This window comes from Gregarina niphandrodes (assembly GCF_000223845.1).
Source record: "Gregarina niphandrodes unplaced genomic scaffold scaffold00058, whole genome shotgun sequence".
Lineage (NCBI taxonomy): Eukaryota > Apicomplexa > Conoidasida > Eugregarinorida > Gregarinidae > Gregarina > Gregarina niphandrodes.
Genome location: NW_011645825.1, coordinates 15,275 through 37,873, shown reverse-complemented (window position 1 = coordinate 37,873; position 22,599 = coordinate 15,275). Strand labels below are relative to the sequence as shown.

General features: G+C 53.1%; 12 protein-coding genes across 12 annotated transcripts; 9 read left to right on the top strand and 3 right to left on the bottom strand.

Moving 5' to 3' along the window:
• Nucleotides 1-160: 160 nt before the first annotated feature.
• GNI_171040 (WD repeat protein) lies at nucleotides 161-3,410 on the top strand (the record flags this gene model as incomplete). Its single annotated transcript, XM_011135011.1, has 3 exons — nucleotides 161-3,144; nucleotides 3,184-3,284; nucleotides 3,322-3,410. 3 exons carry the CDS (start codon nucleotides 161-163, stop codon nucleotides 3,408-3,410), a joined length of 3,174 nt encoding a protein of 1,057 aa, XP_011133313.1.
• Nucleotides 3,411-3,499: 89 nt separating this feature from the next.
• Nucleotides 3,500-5,131, top strand: GNI_171030 (putative myosin-9; the record flags this gene model as incomplete). The annotated part of the gene is made up of 3 exons (XM_011135010.1): nucleotides 3,500-4,018; nucleotides 4,064-4,789; nucleotides 4,826-5,131. The coding sequence occupies 3 exons, from the start codon at nucleotides 3,500-3,502 to the stop codon at nucleotides 5,129-5,131; spliced, it is 1,551 nt and encodes a 516-aa protein (XP_011133312.1).
• Nucleotides 5,132-5,193: 62 nt separating this feature from the next.
• GNI_171020 (hypothetical protein) lies at nucleotides 5,194-6,264 on the top strand (the record flags this gene model as incomplete). Its single annotated transcript, XM_011135009.1, has 1 exon — nucleotides 5,194-6,264. One exon carries the CDS (start codon nucleotides 5,194-5,196, stop codon nucleotides 6,262-6,264), a length of 1,071 nt encoding a protein of 356 aa, XP_011133311.1.
• Nucleotides 6,265-6,283: 19 nt separating this feature from the next.
• On the bottom strand, nucleotides 6,284-6,789 carry GNI_171010 (hypothetical protein; the record flags this gene model as incomplete). The annotated part of the gene is made up of 2 exons (XM_011135008.1): nucleotides 6,284-6,506; nucleotides 6,575-6,789. 2 exons carry the CDS (start codon nucleotides 6,787-6,789, stop codon nucleotides 6,284-6,286), a joined length of 438 nt encoding a protein of 145 aa, XP_011133310.1.
• A 514-nt stretch (nucleotides 6,790-7,303) lies between these two features.
• Nucleotides 7,304-8,597, top strand: GNI_171000 (hypothetical protein; the record flags this gene model as incomplete). Its single annotated transcript, XM_011135007.1, has 2 exons — nucleotides 7,304-7,727; nucleotides 7,960-8,597. The coding sequence occupies 2 exons, from the start codon at nucleotides 7,304-7,306 to the stop codon at nucleotides 8,595-8,597; spliced, it is 1,062 nt and encodes a 353-aa protein (XP_011133309.1).
• A 149-nt stretch (nucleotides 8,598-8,746) lies between these two features.
• On the top strand, nucleotides 8,747-9,151 carry GNI_170990 (MYND finger protein; the record flags this gene model as incomplete). Its single annotated transcript, XM_011135006.1, has 1 exon — nucleotides 8,747-9,151. The coding sequence occupies one exon, from the start codon at nucleotides 8,747-8,749 to the stop codon at nucleotides 9,149-9,151; it is 405 nt and encodes a 134-aa protein (XP_011133308.1).
• Nucleotides 9,152-9,274: 123 nt separating this feature from the next.
• Nucleotides 9,275-11,027, bottom strand: GNI_170980 (putative signal recognition particle protein SRP54; the record flags this gene model as incomplete). The annotated part of the gene is made up of 3 exons (XM_011135005.1): nucleotides 9,275-9,739; nucleotides 9,836-10,654; nucleotides 10,815-11,027. 3 exons carry the CDS (start codon nucleotides 11,025-11,027, stop codon nucleotides 9,275-9,277), a joined length of 1,497 nt encoding a protein of 498 aa, XP_011133307.1.
• Nucleotides 11,028-11,285: 258 nt separating this feature from the next.
• Nucleotides 11,286-15,211, top strand: GNI_170970 (putative DnaJ; the record flags this gene model as incomplete). Its single annotated transcript, XM_011135004.1, has 6 exons — nucleotides 11,286-11,516; nucleotides 11,701-11,838; nucleotides 11,965-12,849; nucleotides 13,099-13,160; nucleotides 13,200-13,610; nucleotides 13,753-15,211. 6 exons carry the CDS (start codon nucleotides 11,286-11,288, stop codon nucleotides 15,209-15,211), a joined length of 3,186 nt encoding a protein of 1,061 aa, XP_011133306.1.
• Nucleotides 15,212-15,686: 475 nt separating this feature from the next.
• On the bottom strand, nucleotides 15,687-17,035 carry GNI_170960 (putative CCCH-type Zn-finger protein; the record flags this gene model as incomplete). The annotated part of the gene is made up of 2 exons (XM_011135003.1): nucleotides 15,687-16,683; nucleotides 16,920-17,035. The coding sequence occupies 2 exons, from the start codon at nucleotides 17,033-17,035 to the stop codon at nucleotides 15,687-15,689; spliced, it is 1,113 nt and encodes a 370-aa protein (XP_011133305.1).
• Nucleotides 17,036-17,079: 44 nt separating this feature from the next.
• On the top strand, nucleotides 17,080-18,294 carry GNI_170950 (putative transmembrane protein; the record flags this gene model as incomplete). The annotated part of the gene is made up of 1 exon (XM_011135002.1): nucleotides 17,080-18,294. One exon carries the CDS (start codon nucleotides 17,080-17,082, stop codon nucleotides 18,292-18,294), a length of 1,215 nt encoding a protein of 404 aa, XP_011133304.1.
• Nucleotides 18,295-18,978: 684 nt separating this feature from the next.
• GNI_170940 (lipoate-protein ligase A) lies at nucleotides 18,979-20,168 on the top strand (the record flags this gene model as incomplete). The annotated part of the gene is made up of 2 exons (XM_011135001.1): nucleotides 18,979-19,491; nucleotides 19,683-20,168. 2 exons carry the CDS (start codon nucleotides 18,979-18,981, stop codon nucleotides 20,166-20,168), a joined length of 999 nt encoding a protein of 332 aa, XP_011133303.1.
• A 521-nt stretch (nucleotides 20,169-20,689) lies between these two features.
• Nucleotides 20,690-22,599, top strand: GNI_170930 (hypothetical protein; the record flags this gene model as incomplete). Its single annotated transcript, XM_011135000.1, has 2 exons — nucleotides 20,690-21,463; nucleotides 21,663-22,599. Coding segments are annotated over 2 exons (1,711 nt in total), but the record flags the coding sequence as incomplete, so codon positions are not given.

Below are 22,599 nucleotides of genomic sequence, written 5' to 3'. Positions count from 1 at the left end.
ATGAGTGCTCAGAACCTCGACGAGTGCTCAGAACTTATTTGAGTACTCAGGGTCAGGGAAGGGTCTGACCGGTCCTGAGTGACGAATTTTTTTCTGTAATGAATTCTTTATGAGATCCGGTAACAGACCGCCATTGGCGCCTTCACTGGCTTACAATGCGATGCAGACGCGGCCTGCAGTTCCCGGGTTCGTGGCAGAGGCAGTGTTGTTTTTGAGCAATGTGGATACCGATCAGGACATAATGCCGATGATTTCGGCCGTGATACGACTCCTGGGGGGCGTGGCGGACCCTCGGCGGTTCGCGCAACCTCGTGCGACTAGTAGCACAAGTGACGCTTCAGATGAGCATGCAGATGGCACAGAACTCGACCACCTAATGCAGTTTGTGGATCCCGAGCGACTCTGTCCGGATGAGGTAGTGATCCTGCGTGATGGGTCAGCCGTGCTGGTGAACAAGTGTCGTAGTATCAACTCCCAACCGGGCGTCGATAATACGATGCCGAGCCCTCATACACGAGGACTGCTCGGTGGACTCTGGGAGCGACTGGGGGGATACTGCTACCAGCCGTCCCCCTTGACCAACGATTTCATAGCTTCCCCCAACCACACTACCCTCGGAACCTCTTCCCTAGGATCCTCCTCTGTAGGAAACTCCTACCAGCACTTCTTACCAAACATTGCAAACATTTTCGGTAGTGGACGAACAGAAGGAAGTGGAGGAGCTGGCGGAAATGCAGGAACTGACGGAAGTGGAAATGATTGGTTTGAAAACAGCGGTAATAGAGTTAGTCAGAATGAAAACGACATAGATCATCAAGGCCACCCTTGTCCCCGAGGTCGTCGTCTGATGTCTTGTCAGAGCCAGGAAGGTAGACCCTCGAACGAATCAATTCCTCTTGAAAGTGGCTCGACAGGAGAGTCGAGTCCAAATGACGTTCATATGAGACGCGACGAGCTTGAGCGGAGAAGTGACATTGAGAGGACGAGCGAGGCTGCAGCTATGGGCAATATTCGAATATCGGCAAGTTGTGCGAAGCAGTTGATAGACTTGAGTTCGTTTGGTGAAGTAATTGAGGATAAGTACAACATAGGTCCCACCGGTAATAGTTGCGTATCGGTTCAGGGTTACAAGTGGCCGGATCTAAAGGCTTATGAAGCCGATGTGTTGGCGCGGAAGGTGCATCTACAAGGGCAGTTACGTTTGACGCGGCAGTTCATGTTGAGGAGTAATGGTAAGGACCTCCGAAAGCTGAAGAGTAAAATTTGGTTGACGCTCTGCAGGGCAGATCCGGAGTATAAACTGATGTTTCGACTGAAGTACTTCCATAAGAAGGCGCAGCCGATATACGACCACTTCCAACTTAAGTGTTTGACAAAGCTATGTTCCAAGAAAACACTTTTAAGGCCTATTCAAACCCGCGGCACCAGAACGTCTGGTGAGACCAGAACGTCTGGTGAGACCAGAACGTTTGGTGAGACCAGAACGTCTGGCGTAACTAGAGCGGTGCTTTATGAGGGTGAAGAGAGTGATGAATGCGTGGGTTCGAGCACTGATGTGATATACTTATCTCAGTCGGAACATATGGGGAAGGTGTATAGCATAGCGGAATGTTACGATATACAAACGGACGAAATTCGACCGGTATTAGGTCCTTGGTGTTTCAGTCACTTGCGTAGCACGATTGACAGCCATGTCGGAGTCTTTCCCTCCTTAAGCTCCATGTCCTATGATTCCGTTTGTGTGTATTCGCTCGCCGTGTCCGAGAACTACATAGCCATATCGGATGCAAGTAGTAGCATTCTCCTGGCAGATCGGGGAGATCCTACGAACATCCTGTGCCAGAGAGTGTCTACACAGCCTCTGCAGATCATCAACTGTATCAACCTTCTGGAGGAAAACAGCGCGACGGAGGTAGGTGGAGGGGAGCAGCTCGATTCAGTTAACCAGGAGCTGCTGCAGTTGATATTTGAACAAGCGGAGGCCAGGGGCAAACGGTTACTGACAGAGGTCTGTTCTGTGTTGGAACAGTTGCTCAAGTCGGCACAAACTCGGGTACGACTGGCCTCAGCGTTCCGTGACCTGAGACGTCAAGGTGAAGAAGCGACCATTCCTAGAAGACTTTTGAGACTAAGAACAGTAACTCCTGCAAGCTTCAGAGAAGGCGCCCTCATTCCAGACGTGTTCCGGAACGAAACTGTCAGAAACGAAATGGTCAGAAACGAAATGGTCAGAAACGATATATTCAGGAATGATGTCGCCAGGAACGACGACGACGTGGGAAACGACGGTGGTTTCGTAAACCCCCGGCTGCGCCGTATGTACGATCGGTATGCCGGCAGCGAGATCCATGGTGGCAGCGAAGTTCATGGCAGCGAAATTCATAGCAGTGGTGAAGACAGTCCTCTCGCCGGCGCTGGTGGGCTGCAGGGCGCCGGTCAAGAACGTGGTGGCCAAGACCGGGGCGGCCAAGACCGGGGCGGCCAAGAGCGTGGTGGTCATACAACTACGACCGAAGTGGGTTCCTATGTGCCCGCGCCGGAGACACATCGTTTAACGGTCCTTACTGCTGGTAATGATAGAATTATTTGTGAGTACGTTCTAAAGGAGACGTGCTGCGTCAATACAACACATGCGGAGCTGGAAAGAGGTGTGTTTGTGTGCAAGACGTTGTGCGGGTTGGTGAGCGGGTTCTCCACGTGCCGAGCCTCTCCCAGCGGACAAAAGATAACGCGACACCTGCTTCCCGTCAGGTCCTGGATCTTCCCCTTCTGCATTAACCGCGTGGCTGTCCATCCTGCTGGGAATCTAATGCTCCTTGTCGGTGACAATCCCACGGTGCTGTTGAGCGCGCGGCAGTCAAACCCAGCGTTCAGTGGAAACTACTTTGCTCGAAGAGGATGCATCAAACATGCGCTATACGCTTTGGACTGCCACCAGGATGCTGCGTTCGGCGCTGCTTGGCACCCAAATGGCTACATGTTTGCCACTGGAAGTGACGATATGACTATCGCCATCTGGGATCTGCGAAACCTGGCGTCCCCGCTGTGCGTTATTCACAGCGAGGTAACTGCCTGTAGGTCTCTCGAATTCTCTCCGGATGGCAAATATCTCGTGTCCTGCGAATCGGAAGACGCCGCTGTCATGTAAGGACATGCTTGCCAGAAAACAGTAGTTCCCTTCAGATATTCCGTTGCTGACAATTTCAGGTCCGCGCAGAAGATATCGTTCTTTGGTGGATGCACAGGAGCGAGCTTCTCTGAAGATTCAAGACGACTCATCATAGGTAAGTCCATCCCTCATTTCCATACGCGATATCGTAGGCGTCGGCGCTCGCGATCAAGCAGGAGGCCTCATGGAGTTGGTCATTAACAACATCCCCTCACACGTAGTTCAATTTTATGCTAGGTAGTTAGTTAGTTAGTTATTAAGGCAAAAAAACAAAAGGGGCAGCAAATGGGGAGCGTGGAGGACCGTGCACACACGTGTGCTAAATGGGCCATGGGAAGTCCAATTGCTGCAGAAGTGTTCTCAAGCCCCCAGGGCCCTCCTGCCGGTCTTTCACCCGAGCACAGATGCTGTCACGATGATTATGTGGGCAATGGCGCAACAATTCGCAATCTACAAATTGCCCTAGAAGACGCCGAGGCTTTGATAATCTCATTAAGGGGCCGAACTGATTCAAGAGAAGCCGAAGCAGAGTTTTCAAAGTTAAAGGATCTTAATAGTGCCTTGGAAGCTCGACTGTTGACTGAACAGAATAATTTGGCGAGCAGGGAGAAAGAGTGCGCTGTTTTGAAAAGCAAGCTCAGTCAATCTGAATCGAGCTTGCTCCGAATTTGTGAGAGAGTTAGGACAATGATCAAGGAAGACGCTTGGATGCTTCCCAATGGATTGGAAGGGAGGACGCCCATTCCGCCACGTAGGTCTGACGATCAGGTTGCTCCCGAAGATTTATTCCAGCTTCTTGACATCCTTGAGGAAGTGAGAAAAGATGCACTAGCTTACAAGAAAAAAGAGGTAAGTTGATTTGGTTGCCATCCCAGACGCATATGTGTTTCGCAGATCGAACAAAAATCTCAATCGGATATTTCCGTTCAGCAACGCGATATGCTGAAACTACAGCGCGAGCTGACAGCCCTGGAGGTGAGTCTTTCGCTGACAACATATGCGTTTCTCTGGCAGGATCGACACAACGAGTCGTTGCAGCAATTGCGGAAAAGCCAGAAGCAGTACGCTGAGGCCGAGTCCCATAACATAGAATTAACGCTACAGATCGACGAATTGAAAGCCACGACCAAAGAACTCCGAGCGCGTACCGAAAAATTGAATCAGGTTAATGATTTAAGCAAAGCGAACGCTGAACTATCGACCGAAGTGCAGCAGCTGAGAAGGCAGATTGTGCAGAAGGAAGATACAATGCAGAGTGAGCGGACGCGAGTGGAACAGTTCACAGAGACAGACGCTGCGCCCTTGAACGTCGCCGCAACCCAAACAACGCCACCAGAAATCCCTACGGATGTGTCAATGTCCGAGGTGCCCAGAACGCCGCCCGAGAGTGTGGGCCGCTCGCTAGGAGTGGAAGTTGTGGGCACTGCACTTAGCGGGTCCAGAGTGACGCATCGAACATCATTGAAGAGGGCATTGAGTCCGACGTTTGGTAGTCAGGAAGCGAACATGTCCACCAACGAGGGGGAGCTTGAAATTGGGCCTAACGCCTCGCCTACGCCTCAGATAGACAAGTTGTACACTGGTCCGGTCGTCCCCACACTGACTGCGACATCCCCGAGAGTAAGTTCTGAACCCAGTCACATAACACTCCTTTAGGCGGCTGCCATTCACCACCCTTCATCGATCACTTTGTCACAAACACCAATTGGCCGCTGCTTCGGGGAGGTCGCCCAGCGCATGGCGAATGCTTTGCGAACGATGCCTATGCCCATAAACGAGACATTCCCTGCCGGAATCGAGGACCTCGGACCGATCAATCTCACCTGCGAGCCCCGACTGCCTGGACTCTCTCAAGAAATCATCTATGTGGAGGAGACTTCAAGCAACGAGTTTTCGAGCCACGATCGAGCCACGACAGCTCTAGAGGGAACCCAAGACGACGCACCTCAAGACGTGCCGTAACGCGGCCTTATTTGTCCGGCGTTCAGGCCGCACGGGATGCGCTGAAGACCAAAAGTGGGTCTATGAATTCGGACTTGGATGAGAGCGACTCCGATGACTCGGACGCCGACATTGGCCTTCTCGCGTCACTCCGGCGGCCGCAGCGACTCGTGCAGGCTCTTCTGACTCCTTTCTGGAAACGCGTGTATCAAGACACGCCCCAATCGGAGCCGGTGCGTCCGCTGCTACCCGAGTCTTCGGAACCGTCGGAGGAACCCCCGCGGGCCCCCCTATATCGACGGCACCTACGGGGATCGCGGTCGCAGCCGTCGGATGAGTTAATGCAGGCCCCGAGCTACCGGCGGAATCTGCAGAGGTCGCGGTCGTTGAGCCCAAGGGCCGGGTCGCCGCCCCCTAAGCCCCGGCGGCGGGCGTCTGCTGCCGCAGAGGTGGTGGACCGCCGCGTTGCTCGAGTCCATTTGACGCCCAAGGAGCCCGTTGCGGACGAGCGGGTCGTGGACGAGGCCGTTGCGGAGGGGCCTGGTGCGGACGAGGCCCTTGCGAAACTAGTTCCGAAATCTCCTGCTCGAGGTTCTGCTCGGCAAAGGGTAACTCGGGTCCACAAGATGTCGAACGACAGAGAGCCGGCTATAGCATCGATTGAGATCGAATCGCCCACCCCCAAGTCGGCTCGGGCCGAGTCTCCCAAGCGGAGTGGGTCCCCTCAGCCCGCCGGTGGCAGGTCCGCAGGTGCCAGATCCGCAGGTGCAAAGTCTGCCAGCGCCAAGTCTCCCGTGGCGAGGCCGGCTAGGCGAAAGAGTGTTCTTGCTGAAGAATCCAAGGCCGGCGAGGCAGATGAGTCTCCCGGAGTGTCCCGAAGTTCTCCCACGCGGCGAAAGCGAGTGTCAGTGGCGGAGGAGTCATCTGGCGGGGAGACTCCTGCGAACCGGCGCGTGCAGAAGGTGATTGTGACTCGCGGTCGGGCGCGAAAACACAGCACACAGACCCCAGCCCACACACCCCCTGAAACGTCCAGTGTCTTGCAGCCGGCTCAAAAGAAAGTGCGGCGAAAGGGTGATGAGGGTGCATCGGCTCCGAGCACGCCGGCTAAAGTGGATGACCGGCGGCCTCGGAAGCGGTCGAAAAAAGACTGAGCGAGGGGTTCGCGAAAAATTAGGCGAACATTCCCGGGCGCTGGCGCACTCGGAAGAATTGGTTGTAGTGTGCAGGGGTGACGACGTCATAGCACACGGCCGGATAGTTCTTGTAGGAGGTGGTATATGAAGGAAGCATTTTGAGGCCAGTGCCGTTTTGGGGCAGGCGGATGTCATCGACGTCAAAGAACATTTTCCTCAGGTTATACTGCATCGCTTCCTTCTTGGAGACCTTGGCACCGCTGCAAAGAGAAAGTGGCACACTCTGGACGCGGGGAGAGGGGCGATAGGTCAGTGCGTGGTCGCTTACGAATTGGAATCTACACGGGTTGGGATCTTCTGGTTGTCTGGTTTCGAGCAGCATCGCTGGCCAAGGTCATTCTTGAGCAGGATGTTGTTAGGGGCTGTCTCGTCGAAGTAGAAGAGGGCGTAGGGGGAAGGGAAGGTGGCCAGGTCGCTTTCGAATTCCTTTTGTTTGGCCAATATGTGATCCGGGCACTCCGTCGGGCCGGAACGCGTGGCCATCATGTACCTTGATTTGACATCCCACGAGGTTGAACCAACTGCGAAACACAATCATTTCATGGAACATAGACAGGGTGGGAAGATGACTGACTGTCCGGGTGGGAAGATGACTGTCCGGGTTGTCGACCAGACGTGGCATGGGTGGTTGCTGTCGGCTGGATTTATTGGTCAGGGCGGGAATATACGAGATAACGACTGCTCATCGAATCCACGTGGTTTGAACTGGACACCGCCAGCCACATCCGGCACGGGTACGGTGACCCACGACTGGCTGGGTCCTCCTTTTCTTCTTTTCTCTCTTTGCACGAATCGGTGGGCGGTAGTGGATGAGCCTCGACTGCTTGACATGGATGAAGGCATAATAAAGATTGGTAAGGTTAAAAAAAAAGATCCATGCACACAGTGTGGCAACAGCTGTTGAGGAACACGACATCTGGGAACGAGTTCGAAGACATGAGAACAAAGCTATGGGCCGCGCTGCTTGAGGTAGACACTATTGTTTCCATCGATTTCCATGCAGAATGTGAAGGACAAAACATTGAGGAAGCCTACGACGGCTTTGAGAGACATTGACTTATCGGACTACCCGAAGATAGCCACTGGCTTACTCAGCCATTTGGACAGATTACTAGTTCCACCCCCAAAGGGCCCAATTTCGGAGGGGGCCACGCGGGACAGGGCCGCCCAAGACCATGACGCCGCAAGCCGAGCCCGAAGCCGCGAGGAAGCCGCGAGAGACGCGGCCAGCCCTGATGATCAGCTGGCCGAGTCTCTTTGCGAGATCAATTCTTTATTGGAACGCATTTTTGTGTGCCGAGATCCGCGAGTACAAAATAATCTGAGTATCTACATACTTACCCGCACCGACTACCATATCTCTGCGTTCTTGACGAAGGCCCTCCAATTCCTGCACGAAACAGCCCTTATTTTCGAGCCATGTGTTCAGCACGCCATTTTATGCATACGCGCTCTTTGGTAATTAATCTCCTGCACTTCCCTCTCCACTCCCTCCCCAGTAGCTATCTGGAGTCAGGACTAATGCCAGGGCTGGCGGCGGGGTTTGCGGTCGGGGTTCGCGGCGGGGGGGTTCGCGACTGTTGATGAGGCATGGTTGTAGGGGCGTAGTGGAGCTGGTTATGGTGACTCCGTATGGGCTGGATGCTCGTTTAGTGTTGTCTCAGGCGGCTATCTTGGCGGAGACGTTCCTCAAGTTGAGTGTGCGGGAAGAAGTGGGGTTGGACCCGATTGAGGTGATAGATGTTTTTGGTCCAGGTATTCGTTGGCGGAAGATTATCTGTAGTGACCATAGTGTGTTGGAGGCAATAGTTAAGGAGATTGATGCGGACGTGGGCAGCCGCCGGTCGATGCTTCCTCCGTTGGTGGAGACGCCTCGGTTGTTGCGAAAGCGCTCCAGTAGGAGTCCCCAAGACGGTTCTCAGCTGACAGAAGCCGAAGCCGACGATTCGCCCTCCCGAAGTGCGGGGGTTTCCGCTGTGTCTACATCTGCCACGCCGAGCTCTGTCGTGTCAGCTCCCGTCAGCGGCGAGCCCACCTTGGCCCAGTTCGCCCGCGATGCGTGTGTAGTCCAAGTATTATTTTTGCTCATGAGTTGTTGCGAAGAGATTACTCTAAAATGCTCCCTGGACCCCAGCTTCTCTATAAGAGTATTGCGGATGCTCTACAGACTCGTAGCACTGCCCACATCAGCCACACTTGAAGAATACGAGCAGCTTTGGCTTACCGAAAACAGACCAATCAAAGGTAGAATATCCCAACTCAGTCACACAAAGACCACCGATCACAGATAGACCACCGATCACAGATAGACCACCGATCACAGATAGACCACCGATCACAGATAGACCACCGATCACAGATAGACCACCGATCACAGATAGACCACCGGTCATAGACATTCTTTTCAGGTTCAGAAGATCAGGAGACAAGTGGCATTAGTATGTTAGGGGGATTAACATTGGTTCTGTTGTTCAACATTGGATGCACCAAGTCCGGCGCATCTTTTCTGTACGATCATGGTTCAGAAGTGCTGGAGATCACTAATAATGTTTACGACCGGTTTAGTGATGCTGAAGTGCTCCATTGCTTAATAGCAGGACTAGTAGAATGTATCATTGCTGGTACCCCGACGGACGTCCAGGTTTTGTCGCAGGTTAACCCCAAGCGGGTTAAGCACTACAACCAAATCCTTAGGTGCGGCTGCTGCGGCAGGATTGCTGAAGGAAGCCGGAAGCTGAAGATCTGTGGGGAGTGCCATTTGACCCGATACTGCGGACGCGCGTGCCAACAGGAGGACTGGAAAGAATACCACTCCAAGGCCTGCAAAGCGGCTCCCAATGTTTAGTGGCTCCCAATGTCTAGCAGCTCCTAATGGCAATCCCAAAAACCGGGACATATGGGGGAACTCAACACAGAAGCGAAACCCAACACAGGGGCGAACTGACCACGAGACGACTAAGTAACCTGACTACCCCCCAGCGACCAAGTAGTCGTCCGAGGCAGCGTAGATCGGCGGTTGCGTCCATGACACAGCACCCAGTACTGAGAGGAGACAGCTTCCAGTACTGAGAGGAGACAGCTTCCAGTACTGAGAGGAGACAGCTTCCAGTACTGAGAGGAGACAGCCTCCAGTACGGGAGAGAAAGAAGCGATTGCTCTTGTCTTTAGCTGTTGCTTTTTGTCTTGAGCTGCTGCTCTTATCTTGAGCTGTTTTCAAGACAGGAGAACGTCTACTACGTGGGATGCCTAAAAGAGACCAGTATTGATTCGGCCGGGCAGTAAGGCTTACGTCCAGGGTTCTGATGTCAGAGTACTGCTGCCCCGTTCCGACATAGAGGATCGGCTTTTTGGATTGGAATGCAACGGAAAGTGTAGCACCGATCTTTTCGTCGACAGTGTCGAATTTGGTCAGGATGATACCGTCTATGGTATGCTACAAAAATGACAAGTGGGTGAATGACAAGTGGATGAATGACAGGTGGCTGAATGGCAAGTGGCTAGATGGAGGAGAGGAAAATGGTGGAAGTACTTTTTTGGGTGTCTGTCGTAGAGTGTGATCGAAGGCTGCAATTTGGTCGACGCAATCGTTGCCGACTAGCGCTTCTCCGACAAAGAGGTTGAGGTCGGGAGCCGTGGTTGTGACCAGTTTGGCAAGAGCGGTCATCAAGGGTTGGTTAGTTTGCATTCGGCCGGCAGTGTCGATGAGGAGTACGTCGTAATGGTTGTTTTTGGCAGTCTCTAGAGCATCGTAGGCGACTTGGGCCGGTTCATTTCCATAGCCACGATCGAATAGGTCTAGATGCAAAGCGTGGCAGTGTTGACGGAGTTGTTCTACGGCTCCAGAGCGGAATGTGTCACAGGCTGCCACCAAAATTCGCGCGTTCGAATTCCCTTTAATGTGGTAAGCTAGCTTGGCTAGGGTTGTCGACTTTCCTACACCATTAGTACCCATTACGGCCACAATGAAGACTTGTTTGGTAGTCATTTTGTGCGATAGTTCAGCAAGCAAATCTCGTCGCGTCTCACACTTGAGGAATGACCTAATATATTGAGCAAAGGCCGCCCGCACATCTTCTTTAGAAACGGGGCAAGATGGGTCCGTATACAACCGTCGTAACTGGTCAGAGATTGCCCTCACAGCGTCCACGGCCACGTTCTTCCCCTCTAGTCGGAACTCCACGTCGCTTATCATGGCCTCCACATTGTCGTAGTAACTCTTGGGAATGGGCAACACGGAATTCCGAACAAACTTGAACACCGCCTTCCAGAACGTGTCCTTCTTAGCCCCCTCCTGCTTAGGCTGTCGCCCTCTGCTGTCCTTCTCCACCTGACGCTTGACCTTCTCTTTCTACAAAAGCACTCTATACGCAGGTACGATTTTCTTTTCCTCACAGAGATTGGGGAGAAGAAGATCGTTCCGAGAAAGTGATGGTTCCGAGAAAGCGATGGTTCCGGGAAAGTGATGGTTCCGGGAAAGTTATGGACAGGGGTATGGCGGATGGGCTCACTGCGATAGCATTCACGATCCAGTTAGGAGGCAGTTCAAACGGAGCGGATGCATCCGAAAGAGAATACATATCTGCCAATTGCTGAAGCATTCCTTCGATAAGCCCACGATCCAGTCCGGCCAAGGCCACTCTCTCCGGCGACAAGGCCTTGGCCACGACCAGCAGGTCGCCCATATATGCATAGTGTCCTTTTGCGCATTCTCCATCCTGCATTCATTTATACATATACACAAGCGCATCCAGCCCGCTGATATTCATCTCGTGACGTAATTCGTGCCGTGACGTAATTCGTCCCGTTACGTAATTCGTCCCGTGACGTAATTCGTCCCGTGTGCATTACGGAGGAGCTGACAAAGTAATCGGCGAAGTCTTCGTAATCAGTCTTCGGGCTTAAGGACCAGAGTAAAAGACCATTTTGGGTGGCAATAACTAGGTGGGGAAAAACGTCGTTGAGGCTCATTAGAAATATAAATGGAGGAGCAGCTCACAAAGCGGCAACAGAAGCTTCTAACAAAGCTGAGCAAGGCGGAAGAGAGTAGCGGCCGACGTCCGTACACGCCACCAGACAAGGAGAAGCCTGTGAACAAACTAGCTCTGCTGAAGCATCTGGTCATCGTCTTGCTTGTGGCTGCTGGTCTCCTTTGGCTCAAGAGCGGCGAAAGCTGGTACGACGAATTGGTCAGTACCACAACCAATCTCGACGTAAGCCCTCAAATCCTCACTTGGCTTTATAGTGGCCGTCGTTTGCCGTGGCACAGTTGGCAGTGGCCACCTTTTCCCGTGACCAGATCTACTGGATATGACGACGGCGAGGTAGCCTAGCTCGCTAGAGTCGGTATAACAACGGCGTACAAACAGCGCAGTTGATCATTTCTTTCCGTCTCAGTTCGATCCTTACAAGGTTTTGGATGTGCCTAGAAACGCTCCTGCGTCAACCATTAAGAAGCGTTACCGTGAACTGAGCTTGATATGGCACCCAGATAGAAGAGAAAGCTGCGACGAGGAATGCCATGTTTTCTTCGACGTAAGACAATCCGGGGCGGGATGGAGATGCACGCGAATTACACGGTGGTGGGGTTCCATGGGTGGTGGGGTTCCATGGGTGGTGGGGTTCCATGGGTGGCGGAGATCCGGATATTTTCTCTATTAGAGGATAACTGAGGCGCATAAGATTCTGAGTAGTCCGCAGAAGCGTCAGTTATATGATACTACGGCGAAGGTATTGGAGAAGACGGGTTCTATGTTCACGAGTGATATGCATCCATTTGAGTATGTGTATTCTCCGGAAGTGTGGGATAACATTGTGAAGCCGAGTGTGGAAGGGAAGCAGTTGGGTATGGTTAATCACATATCAGGTGTGTGGGTCGTGTTTGTGGCTCCCCCATCGTCGTTGACTAGCCACATTTTACCCATTTGGAGTGATTTGGCGGCTAAGTATTACGGTCGTATTTCCTTCTTACGTATTGACGCATCAGATCCTTCTTATGAGAGCAGGATGCCGTTCAGAATTCGGATGCAACCGGCATTCTTTATGTTAAGTCCAGTGGATGCCCCTTTGTTCTATTCGGACTTATCCAAATTCAGTCCGGCTTCCTTCGTGGAATGGGTTAACACTAATATGCCATCACCATTCACTCGCTGGCAGGGAACCGACGAAGCCTTGGCTGAATATTTGCTTAACGGACGCAACGAGGAAAATAAGATCCCGGTCGCCGTCATCTCCAATAAGCTACCAGGCACTGTTCTCAAAGCCGCGGCTATCAAGACCGAGAGCACACTAGAATGGATCCAACCGCCTAGCTCGCGCTTCATGGACTACATGGGAGAAAATGTTCAACAGAACGTGGCACGCATTAAGGAGGGAGCCGCCCTCGTTACTAGACTCAATGATACCGGCTATGTCAAGATTATTGCCTCCAAGGCATACAAGCTGGACGGCGCTTCTTACGGAGCCATCACCAAAGAAAATATGGACGAGACCACCGCAGGCAAATATCTCAAACTCATGACCGGCCTAAGTAAACGAATAATCGCTGTAAGACCCTCATAGTGTGGGTAACCGCATAGTGTGGGTAACCGCATAGTGTGGGTAACCGCATAGTGTGGGTAACCGCATAGTGTGCGTAACCGCATAGTGTGCTCAACCGCATAGTGTGCGCAACCGCATAGTGCGCACAACCGCATAGTGTGCACAACTGCATAGTGTGCTCAACTACTTAGCGTGCGCTAGTATGCGCAACCACATAACGTGCGAGACGCCTTCTACATAACGCTTTGTTTGTAGGGGAATGCCGTCACCGGCTACCGGGAAAACTACCGCTATCTCTGCGGATCGGCTGACAAAACGTAAGACACATCCATGACTTTACTGTTGTCCTATTATAGAACCTATTGCTATGTCAAGAAAAATCAGCATAAGTTCGAGCCGCAGTTTAGCCTTCTGCAGAAGGAGTTGGCCGCCAAAAATGAGACCATTCAGAGAGTATACCTGCCTCCGAAACATCGCGCATCTCAGATGTCCGGACTGCTGGATGGAGTCTCCGGCTGCAGTGGAGTTCTCTTACAGCTGCAACAAGAAAAGATAGCTTGCGTCCAGGAAGACGGGACTATTGGCGAGTGGCAAGATACCGGAGATACAAGTCGTTATTTCCCCAGACTTCGCAAGACCAACTGGGAGATTGCGTGTCGTTGGGCTCTTACTCACCCCCTTATGTCCGCAATGATCGTGTCCTTCCCTGTCATGACGTACCAGTTGATCATGTATTTTATCAACAGGAAGCGCGCTAATAATAAAGCGTAACACGCGTGTGCTATATTGCGCGATGCAGAAAATATTGTTCAAGTTAAGCTTTCTAGGATCCATAGGACATGGACAAGAGAACTCTCCGCCATTTTTACCATTCGAACTCTATCCGACAACGATACCACACTCCTTTAGCAACATTATGCACGGAGATTCTCATGGAGCGCAGCCACTGATTCCCCCGGTGGGTCTGCCGGATCTAGGACAGCCTGACCGGTCGTGGAGACCCAGTCCCGTCCATATCACGGACGTGCATGACACTGATGTCAACACTTTGAATTTCTCCCACTCACTAAGAGACTCGGAGGATGCGAAAACTTCGCCAGTACCGTCCGATATCGAAACAGAGACTGTGATAACGGAGGCGAGCGTCTCCATTCATCAGGCCACCGCGGGTTCAGTCGGCATTTTGTCCCATGGCTATATAACTCACGAGAGAACCTCAACCAAACCGCATCCGCCTCCCTCAGCAACTGAGCTATTGATCACTGAACCGGCCACAGGCTTTGTTGGACAGATTCCGTCAACAACTGAAATATCGTCAACTGAAGCGTCATCCACTGAACCATTGTCAACCGAAACAGCACGGACTGAAACAGCTTTGACCGAAACAGCATTAGGTGAAACATCCACGAGCGCTTTGGCAGACGAGCAAACCCATTCGACAGCTTCTTTATCCGGCGAGGACCGGCTTGAACGGGCCTACAACTCGTCTGTGCCATATTATGGTGGTGAGCTGCCAAGTGCATACTTCGACGGGCAGACATCATCAACGAGCACAACGACATCACCACCGCGCGTTTACGCGCCCTTAATGATGTACAATCTAGATGACATGCTTCAGAAGCCGGCACCTCCATTGAGCCCGTACGTCAGAAAGCCGCAGGAAACCGTGATTTATTGCTATCCCTTCGCGGATGGTGAAATCATGACCAAGTGCAAACAAGGAGTGGAGACAATGGAGGCTACAGGAGTTTACATCCCTATGATGAATGAAGTGCAGACTAAAAAGAGCGAGAGGTATTACGAGTACATTGAGCGTGTCCGAGCGCACCGTCTCCCGGGTGGCCGCAACCCCACAGTATACGGGGTGGCGTACGACAACCCGAATTGGGAACTCATTATTGATATCTTGAATTCGCATGCCAAACTCTTCGATGGAATTATGCTAGAATGGGTGGGCGCGAAAGCCTGTATTTGGAACATCAATAAGCCTGCTCGTCAGCAGATTGACACGATTCTTGAGAAAGCCGGACCAATATCCTACTTTTTTCGACAGCAGGATTGTGACCAGTACTTGCTGAAACGCGCGGGGACGAACGGTGCCTTCTTCAATCCGAACTCCGAGGTTGATGTGATGGACTTGAACGTGACCAAGGGCAAGTTCCCCGTCTTCTTGAAGCCTGTCTTCCCATGCTTCCAGGGTGAGGAGGGGCCTTGTTACCAGGCCTTCAGAGACTACCCAGAGGAATCTTGCTCTGACCGGCAGAAGTATTCGTTCAGCCCATTTGAGCCGCTGGGTGGTCTGATGATGTATTTGCGGAATGAGACGTGCCACGGGTTAAATGACCATGACCTTTACAGTGTGATATGAACAGGTGATAAGATGAGGTGATTCGAAGAAGTGATATAACGGGTGGTAAGAGTAGCTGATGGGAACAGCTGAAAGGAATACATTAAAAGGAATACATTAAGAGATCGGTTGTCGGGTGTCCGCGTTCGTCGATTTGTTGGGTGACGGTTTAGGGAGATTGGCTGAAGTCTGGTAGATCTGAGAGGGTATCCACATTCATTGGACTGGAGGTGGTAGAGGGTTCCGGTACTGGTATGGAGGAAGAGATGAAGACATCGGGTCTTTGTTTCCACCAGTGCCTGTTTTGGTGGAATGCATCTTGGAAGCGGTTTGGTTGTAGAAGGTCTTTAACTGTAGCAGGTGTCCTGACAGCGTATGAGGGCGATGCAGTTCTGTATCTTTGGTGCATGAGTTTGGTAGTCGTGGTTTCTTGTGGTTGATTTTGTTTTGGTGGGCAGCATTTGCAGCAGCGGTCGAACAAAAACATTGTAAAAAATCAGTCGTCGAGTTCATCAGGGTCGAGTGTTTCGCCTTGATCTTTGAATAGGTTGGCATTGCGTACATGGAGTGTGTCCTGTTCTGTGGCATTGGTGGCAGTGGCAGTGGTGGCAGTGGCAGCTGGTGAGTCTTGGTCAGAAGAAGTAAGTGGCCGTCCATCGACGGCAGCTTGAGCGGCTGCAAGATTGGCCGCTGCTTCCTGGGCGGCAAGATGTTCTGCTTCAAGTTCTGCTTGGTTGTGTTCTGCCAGCATGGTGGCGAAGTCGTCGTCGTCGTCTTCTTCTTCCTGAGTAGCGAAGAGGGACGGGTCGTACTGGAAGAGCGCACGGCCGGACATGCCGGTAGATCTGCCACTGGAATCTTCCTTCTTCTTCTTGGCCGCAGCCTCTTTGGCTTTGGCAACCTCGGCTTGTTTCTTCGCCTTCCAGGCCATGAACGTCTCGTAGGTTACAGGAGTACCACCAGGGGGGAGCGCCTGCCGTTCTCGTTCTATAATCTCTTCGAGGCTTTCTTCTTCCGGAAGGTTGCTCAAATCCGGAAGCTCCTTCTTTTTCAGCACGTAACCCGGCGGCAGGGCATGCCGATACTGACACGTGTCTCCGTTCGGGCACTGCCAGAACCATCCGTACAACCTCTTCTCCAGAGCATCCAAAAAGTGCTTGCAAACGATTTCGCTCTGAGTCTTCTGACCCCCATGCTTCGTCTTAATTACCTGCTCCAATTTACTCATGTCCCAGTCATCCATGGTCTCCTGCTGCTTAGCCGCTCGCGGATCCACGTATATGTCCACCCTCTGGCTCTCCGTCACAGTCTTGTAGTCAGTCTTCTTATCCGCGGCGTTCTTCATTGCCTCCGTGGCCTTCTGGAGAGAGGCCAACAGAGCTGCCTGCTTCTGCCGCTTCTTCTCCTCGGCTTTCTCCTTCTGCTCAGCCTTCAACTCATGTTCAGACTTCACACGGCCACCAGTTACTTGGGCTTGCACCGATTTAATATATCTACGGAACAACCTCTTCCAAAATTGCACACAGCCAGATCACACATAAGCGCGCAAAAGGCATCCCAGAAAACAAAAGACAAGAAGGGAGCGGTCGGAGAAACGAAGCAATCGCAAGGACGAAACCACCCGGAACATGACGACACTGGGCAGGGGAAATGTAGGGTAGAGGAACACTTGGTGGACGCTAGAGGAACACTTCCAATATGATGTGAAGGCTGGGATGTGATATTGTACTTTTGTACGGCTTTGGACTTGTTTTTGTTCTTAAGGCCGAAGGTCTTGTCTTCGACAACCTTTTGTTTAGCCTTGAGTTCCTGTTTTGACTGGGCAGCCTTAGCTTTCGGCGGCATTAATTATTTTTTTTGGATTCGGTCTCGCATTGTGTCTGTCGGTCATGGGCACTGGAAGCGTCATAGATTCCGCAATTGAAAGTGTAATTGATACACCCGAGCTAGCCGTTTCGGCGGAGAAGTTCCCGAAGTGGTTTGTGATGACTGTGATGGTGCTTACTGGCGTGGTCCACCTCTGGTTTTGGAATACGATTCTGAACCTTACTGTGACCGTGAACGGTGAATACTTCCCTTCTCACTCGAGGTTGTCCGATGTGCTCGCTACAGTTTTCCAGGCGTGCAATATCGCGGCTTTCCTTATCACGAATACGATCGGTGCGCTGCGACCTTGGCTCAACACGGTGGCTGGGGTTGTGTACCTAGTGGCCTCGGTGTGCCTTCCCCTTGTGCTCCTGATGCCCGAGACCCCGAGATATTACTGCTGGGTCGTCCTCGTCGGAGTCTTCGGCCTGGTCTCCGGGACGCAGCAGGTGCACCACTTCGCCATTGCCTCAATATATCCTACTGGCCATACCACTGCCCTTGTCAGTGCCGGCCAGGGCGTCGGAGGGATCGTCTCGTACGGCCTCTGCATGATTATGGTCCAGGCTGCCAAGCTGAGTCCAATGAACTGCGTCATTATACAGATGACCCTGGGCTTCGTCTGGGCTACCTGCTCCATAATCGGTATCGCGCTCTTGTCCAGCCAGCAGAGCGTGCAAGACAGCGGCGAACGCCAAAGGCTGGAGATGGAAGCCTACGTTGCAGAGAATGGGAAACCGAGGATACAGGACTGGATTCAATGGGTCCCTCTCGTCAATACCTTCTATTCCTTCTTAAGCTCATACCTCGTTTTCCCGAATATCGGCCCTTTCAAGTGGCCCATGCGAGACGACAACCAAGTGAACGTTGTTATGGGTCTCAGTCAACTGGGCCAAGTCCTAGGACGCAGCGTTCCGAATTGGTCCATCTTTATCGTGTCGCTAAAGACAACCAGCATCAGCAACGCCGTCAAGACAGTTTTGATACCCGTGTTTGTCGTGACCGCCGTGAACAACAATACTGTCTTTAACAGCTACTGGTTCCAATGCATTCTACTATTCATTCTCTCCTTCTCGGAAGGCTATCTTGGCACCCTCGGCCTCGTCCATTCTGCTATAAGCGGCAAAGACATATACGCCAAATGGAAGATGGCCACCTTCTCAACCGGCGCCCTTGTCATCGGCGTCGGAGTGGGACTGTGGGTCAGTCCTCTCATCCAAAAGGCCGCCAAGATCTAGCCTTATTTGGCAAGACTTGCAAACTGATCTGCGCGGGTGTGCTCTCAGTTGTAAAATTGCCGTTGTATCTCAAATACTGACAATATCTAACATTGGGGATGTCCCACCTACATTGGATTACATTAGACCCTCCCTGTACTACATTTTCTTCCCTACATTTTACTTTACATTTCACAGCTCGCACATCGTGATAGCGTACGTACGTAAAGACGTGCACACAGCCGCTGATATGTTTCTACCTGCAAGAACAGTCACCGGTTACGCGCGAAAGGTGTTTACCCTGTACCAGGAAGCTTTCGTCTGTTCACAAAGTGTTCCAGGCACTTGCGTAAAGCAGGTACTTTCGTTCCTCGGTGCGATTCAGCAAGCGCATGAAGTGACGCAACGTGGTTCTCAGCTGCCAAATCGTATGTCGGCTGGGTCTGCCGCGTTGTTGCTGTCCCCCAGACCCTCTGGGTCTGCCGCGTGGTTGCTATCCCCCAGACCCTCTGGGTCTGCCGCGGGGTTGCTATCCCCCAGACCTGCGACGAGACAGGTTTCTCGGGTGCCAAAGAGCGAATTGAATGAAAAGATCGATCGATCCGTCCATCCAAAACCTCGGATCGAGAGGGTCCTGACATGACAGAGAGTCTGACTCAAACTGTGGCCTCGAAGAGAGAGGGGTTTTTCGTTACAAAAAATTTAATGGTGTTAGTGATTGAGTCAGCACTAAATCAGATTCACAAGAACTTATCCTTGGAGAAGGCGCTGCTGGCAACCTCAAAGGAGCCCTTATTATTCCTTTGGAGGAATCGGGATTGTGTGGTGATTGGTCGGAACCAAAACCCGCACTCTGAGTGTAATTTGCCTCTGTTAAAAAGGGATGGGATCGATCTCTGTCGTAGACGAAGTGGTGGTGGTTGCGTCTTCCAGGACTTGGACAACAGTGTCTATACTTTCGCTGTCCCCATGCCCCGGGACTCGGCTGGACTTAAAGCTACGAACAACTCGGTCCTCGCCGATACGCTTTACAAACTTACAGGGAAGCGACCAGAGATTTCGGGTCGCAATGACCTCTTAATGGACGGTGCCAAAATTAGCGGCGCGGCCTTCAAAGAGACACCGGATAAAGCTCTCCATCACGGATGTCTTATAAGGAACTCGATCCTGGATAAGATTCCCGTCTACCTCACACCTAGCCCGCTCAAGTTTGTCGATGTAAGCATCCACCACACCTAATTAGACATGACCAGGCGCCCCACTCACATCGTGTGTGCGCTCACTCACATCGTGTGTGCGCTCACTCACATCGTGTGTGCGCTGACGCACAGCGTTTTGTGCGCACAAAACACTTGCGTGTGTGCGCACAAAAACACTTGCGTGTGTGTACGCATTTTTGTTTTGCGCAGAAGGCGGGCACAGACAGTGTTCGTCAGCGAGTGACAAGCCTGTTGGAGTGTAGCGGTAAGCGCGTGAGCCACCGCGAGTTTTCGGAGGTGTTGGCGCAGTGTTTTGCGGAGCGATACGGCCCGGTGTCGCGTCGTGTGAGTGTGCAACGGGAGGAGGATGTGGGCAAGACGGCGGAAAGCGAGTTGGCAGCCGCGGCGACGCTGAAAGCATACGAGGCGGAGTTGGCTGAGCTGACGGACCCGGTCTGGACATTTGGGGCAACTGCGCCCTTTTCTGTGGCGAGCGGCGTCAAGACGGAGAAGGGGCTATTGGAATTGAGGTTTAAGGTGGAAAGGGACACCGTGACTGATCTGCAGATATTTACGGACGCACTGGAGACAGGCTGGGCAGAAAACCTGCTACAACGTCTCAGACCCCGGGTCTGCGGATTGGACATAAAGTCCGCCCAAAAATTCGTCCGGCGGCCAACGTTATTTTCATGCTGAGTAAAATCCTTTCCTGCTGCTGCTCCTCCGAAGGACGGAAAGCCAAGTCGGAATCGACCGCAGACCAATCAGCGGCCGCCGGAGGCAAGGCAAAGACTTCTACCGCCTCGGCCCCTGCCTCGACACCAAGCTCGACCGTGCGGGCCCCCACCTCAACTCAGGCCCCTACCTCAACTCAGGCCCCTACCTCAACTCAGGCCCCCACCACGACCACGACGCGTCCCCCGGCTTCGACTCAGGCCTCGACCACGACTCCCGCCTCGACCGCGACTCCCGCCTCGACCACGACCAGAGTGAACAGCCCAGCAACCGCCACGACCAGCGCAGCCGCGACCGCGACCACCCCCGTGGCCAGGGCCCCAACGGCCAACACCCGAGCGGCCAGCACCCCGACGACTAGCAGCCCCGCGGCCAGCACCCCGACGACCAGTGGTCTGAGGGGAGCTGCATCTGCGGCCAGCGGGCAGAGGGGCGCCCCGCAAGAAGGTGAAGGTGTGCGAATTTTGCAAGTTATCCAGTCGATGCTCGAAGGACCGATAATCCAGGTCGTGACATCGCGTCTGGCGGACAAGACCCCGTCCATGCAGTTCCCGGAAGCGCTGGCGGAGCAGCTGGAGCGGCTTGAGACCTTCGAAACCGCTGCCAAACTCGCTCAAGTCATCAGCTCCGGCGCTACGCCCCAAAATATCGCCATCGCACGAATGCTCTGCATGCAACTCGCCCAGGAAGTGGTCGAGGCCGCCAACGAAAAGTGCCCCATCGTCACCGGGCCCACCTTTGAAGAAATCCCCCCTGAGCCGAAACCGGACACCAAACAGGCCAAACTGAAAGATGCCCCCGAACCCACCAAGACGGAGGAGGCGGCACCAAAGCCCAAGGTCGAGGAAGCACCTAAGCCCAAGGTCGAGGAAGCACCTAAGCCCAAGGTCGAGGAAGCACCTAAGCCCAAGGTCGAGGAAGCACCTAAGCCCAAGGTCGAAGAAGCACCGAAGCCGAAGGTCGAGGAAGCACCGAAGCCGAAGGTCGAGGAAGCACCGAAGCCGAAGGTCGAAGAGGTATCAAAGCCGAAGGTCGAAGAGGTATCGAAGCCGAAGGTCGAAAAGGCACCGAAGCCAAAGGTCGAGGAAGCACCTGAGCAGAGGGTCGAGGAGGCACCTAAGCCAAAGGCCGAGGAGACACCCAGGCCGAAGGTCGAGAAGGCACCGAAGCCGAAGGTCGAGGAGGCATCGAAGCCGAAGGTCGAAGAGGCATCGAAGCCGAAGGTCGAAGAGGCATCGAAGCCGAAGGTCGAAGAGGTATCGAAGCCGAAGGTCGTGGAGGCCCCTAAGCCGAAGGTCGTAGAGACACCGAAGCCGAAGGTCGTAGAGACACCGAAGCCGAAGGTTGACGAGGCACCGAAGCCGAAGGTTGACGAGGCACCGAAGCCGAAGGTTGACGAGGCACCGAAGCCGAAGGTCGACGAGGCACCGAAGCCGAGTCGTGGAGGCACTGAAGCCGAAAGTCGTAGAGGCACTGAAGCCGAAGGTGGACGAGGTCCCGAAGGCTATGGTGGACGAGGCCCCGAGGGCTAAGGTCGAGGAGGCCCCGAAATCTAAGGTCGAGGAGACACCGAAGCCGAAGGTCGAAGAGACCTCGAAGGTCGAGGACGTTCAAGAAGCCGCGAAGGTCAAAGGCGTTGAGGAGGAGGACTCGGAGGTCGGTCAGGATGAGGTTGCTCGGATCGAAGTTGTCTCAGAGGTTGCTGAGAGTGGAGAGGAAACAGGGACAGTCGTCGACGTAGAAAGTACGGAGGACGACGCTGATACTGATGAGATCATCACTCAGACAGAGGAAGCTCAATCTGAAGACGTTGCTCAATCTGAGGACGTAGCTCAATCTGAAGACGTAGCTCAATCTGAGGACGTAGCTCAATCTGAGGAGGTCGCTCAATCGGAGGAGGTAGCTCCAGACGAAGAGGTTTCAGAGGTGGCTGAAACCGAGGTGACTGTTGAGACACCGAGAGCCCTTGAGGTGGAAGTCACTGGGGATGAAGAGGAGATTGCCTCTGTTGAGTCGATTAAAGAGGTGGAGATTGAGGCACCGAAGGTCGTTAAGAGAGTCGCTCAAACCGAGAAAAAGGTTTCTGAAACAAGTGACACCCCGAAGGTAACTGAGCCTGAGAGGTCTAGTGGGAATGAGAGCGGCGTTGGGGCGGAGAGGCAGGCAATTGAAGCACAGGTCGCTAAGGCACAGGAGATTGTCGTGGAAGTTATGGAGGATGCGGAGGAGACTCCCGGTGAGGTTTCTGTCCAAGAGTCGAACTCGGCGGCTGAGACAGAGTCCGCTGAGACAGAGTCTGCTGAGACGGAGTCTGCTGAGACGGAGTCTGCTGAGACGGAGTCTGCTGAGACGGAGTCTGCTGGAACGACAGTTCAGGCGCTGCCCGTGCATC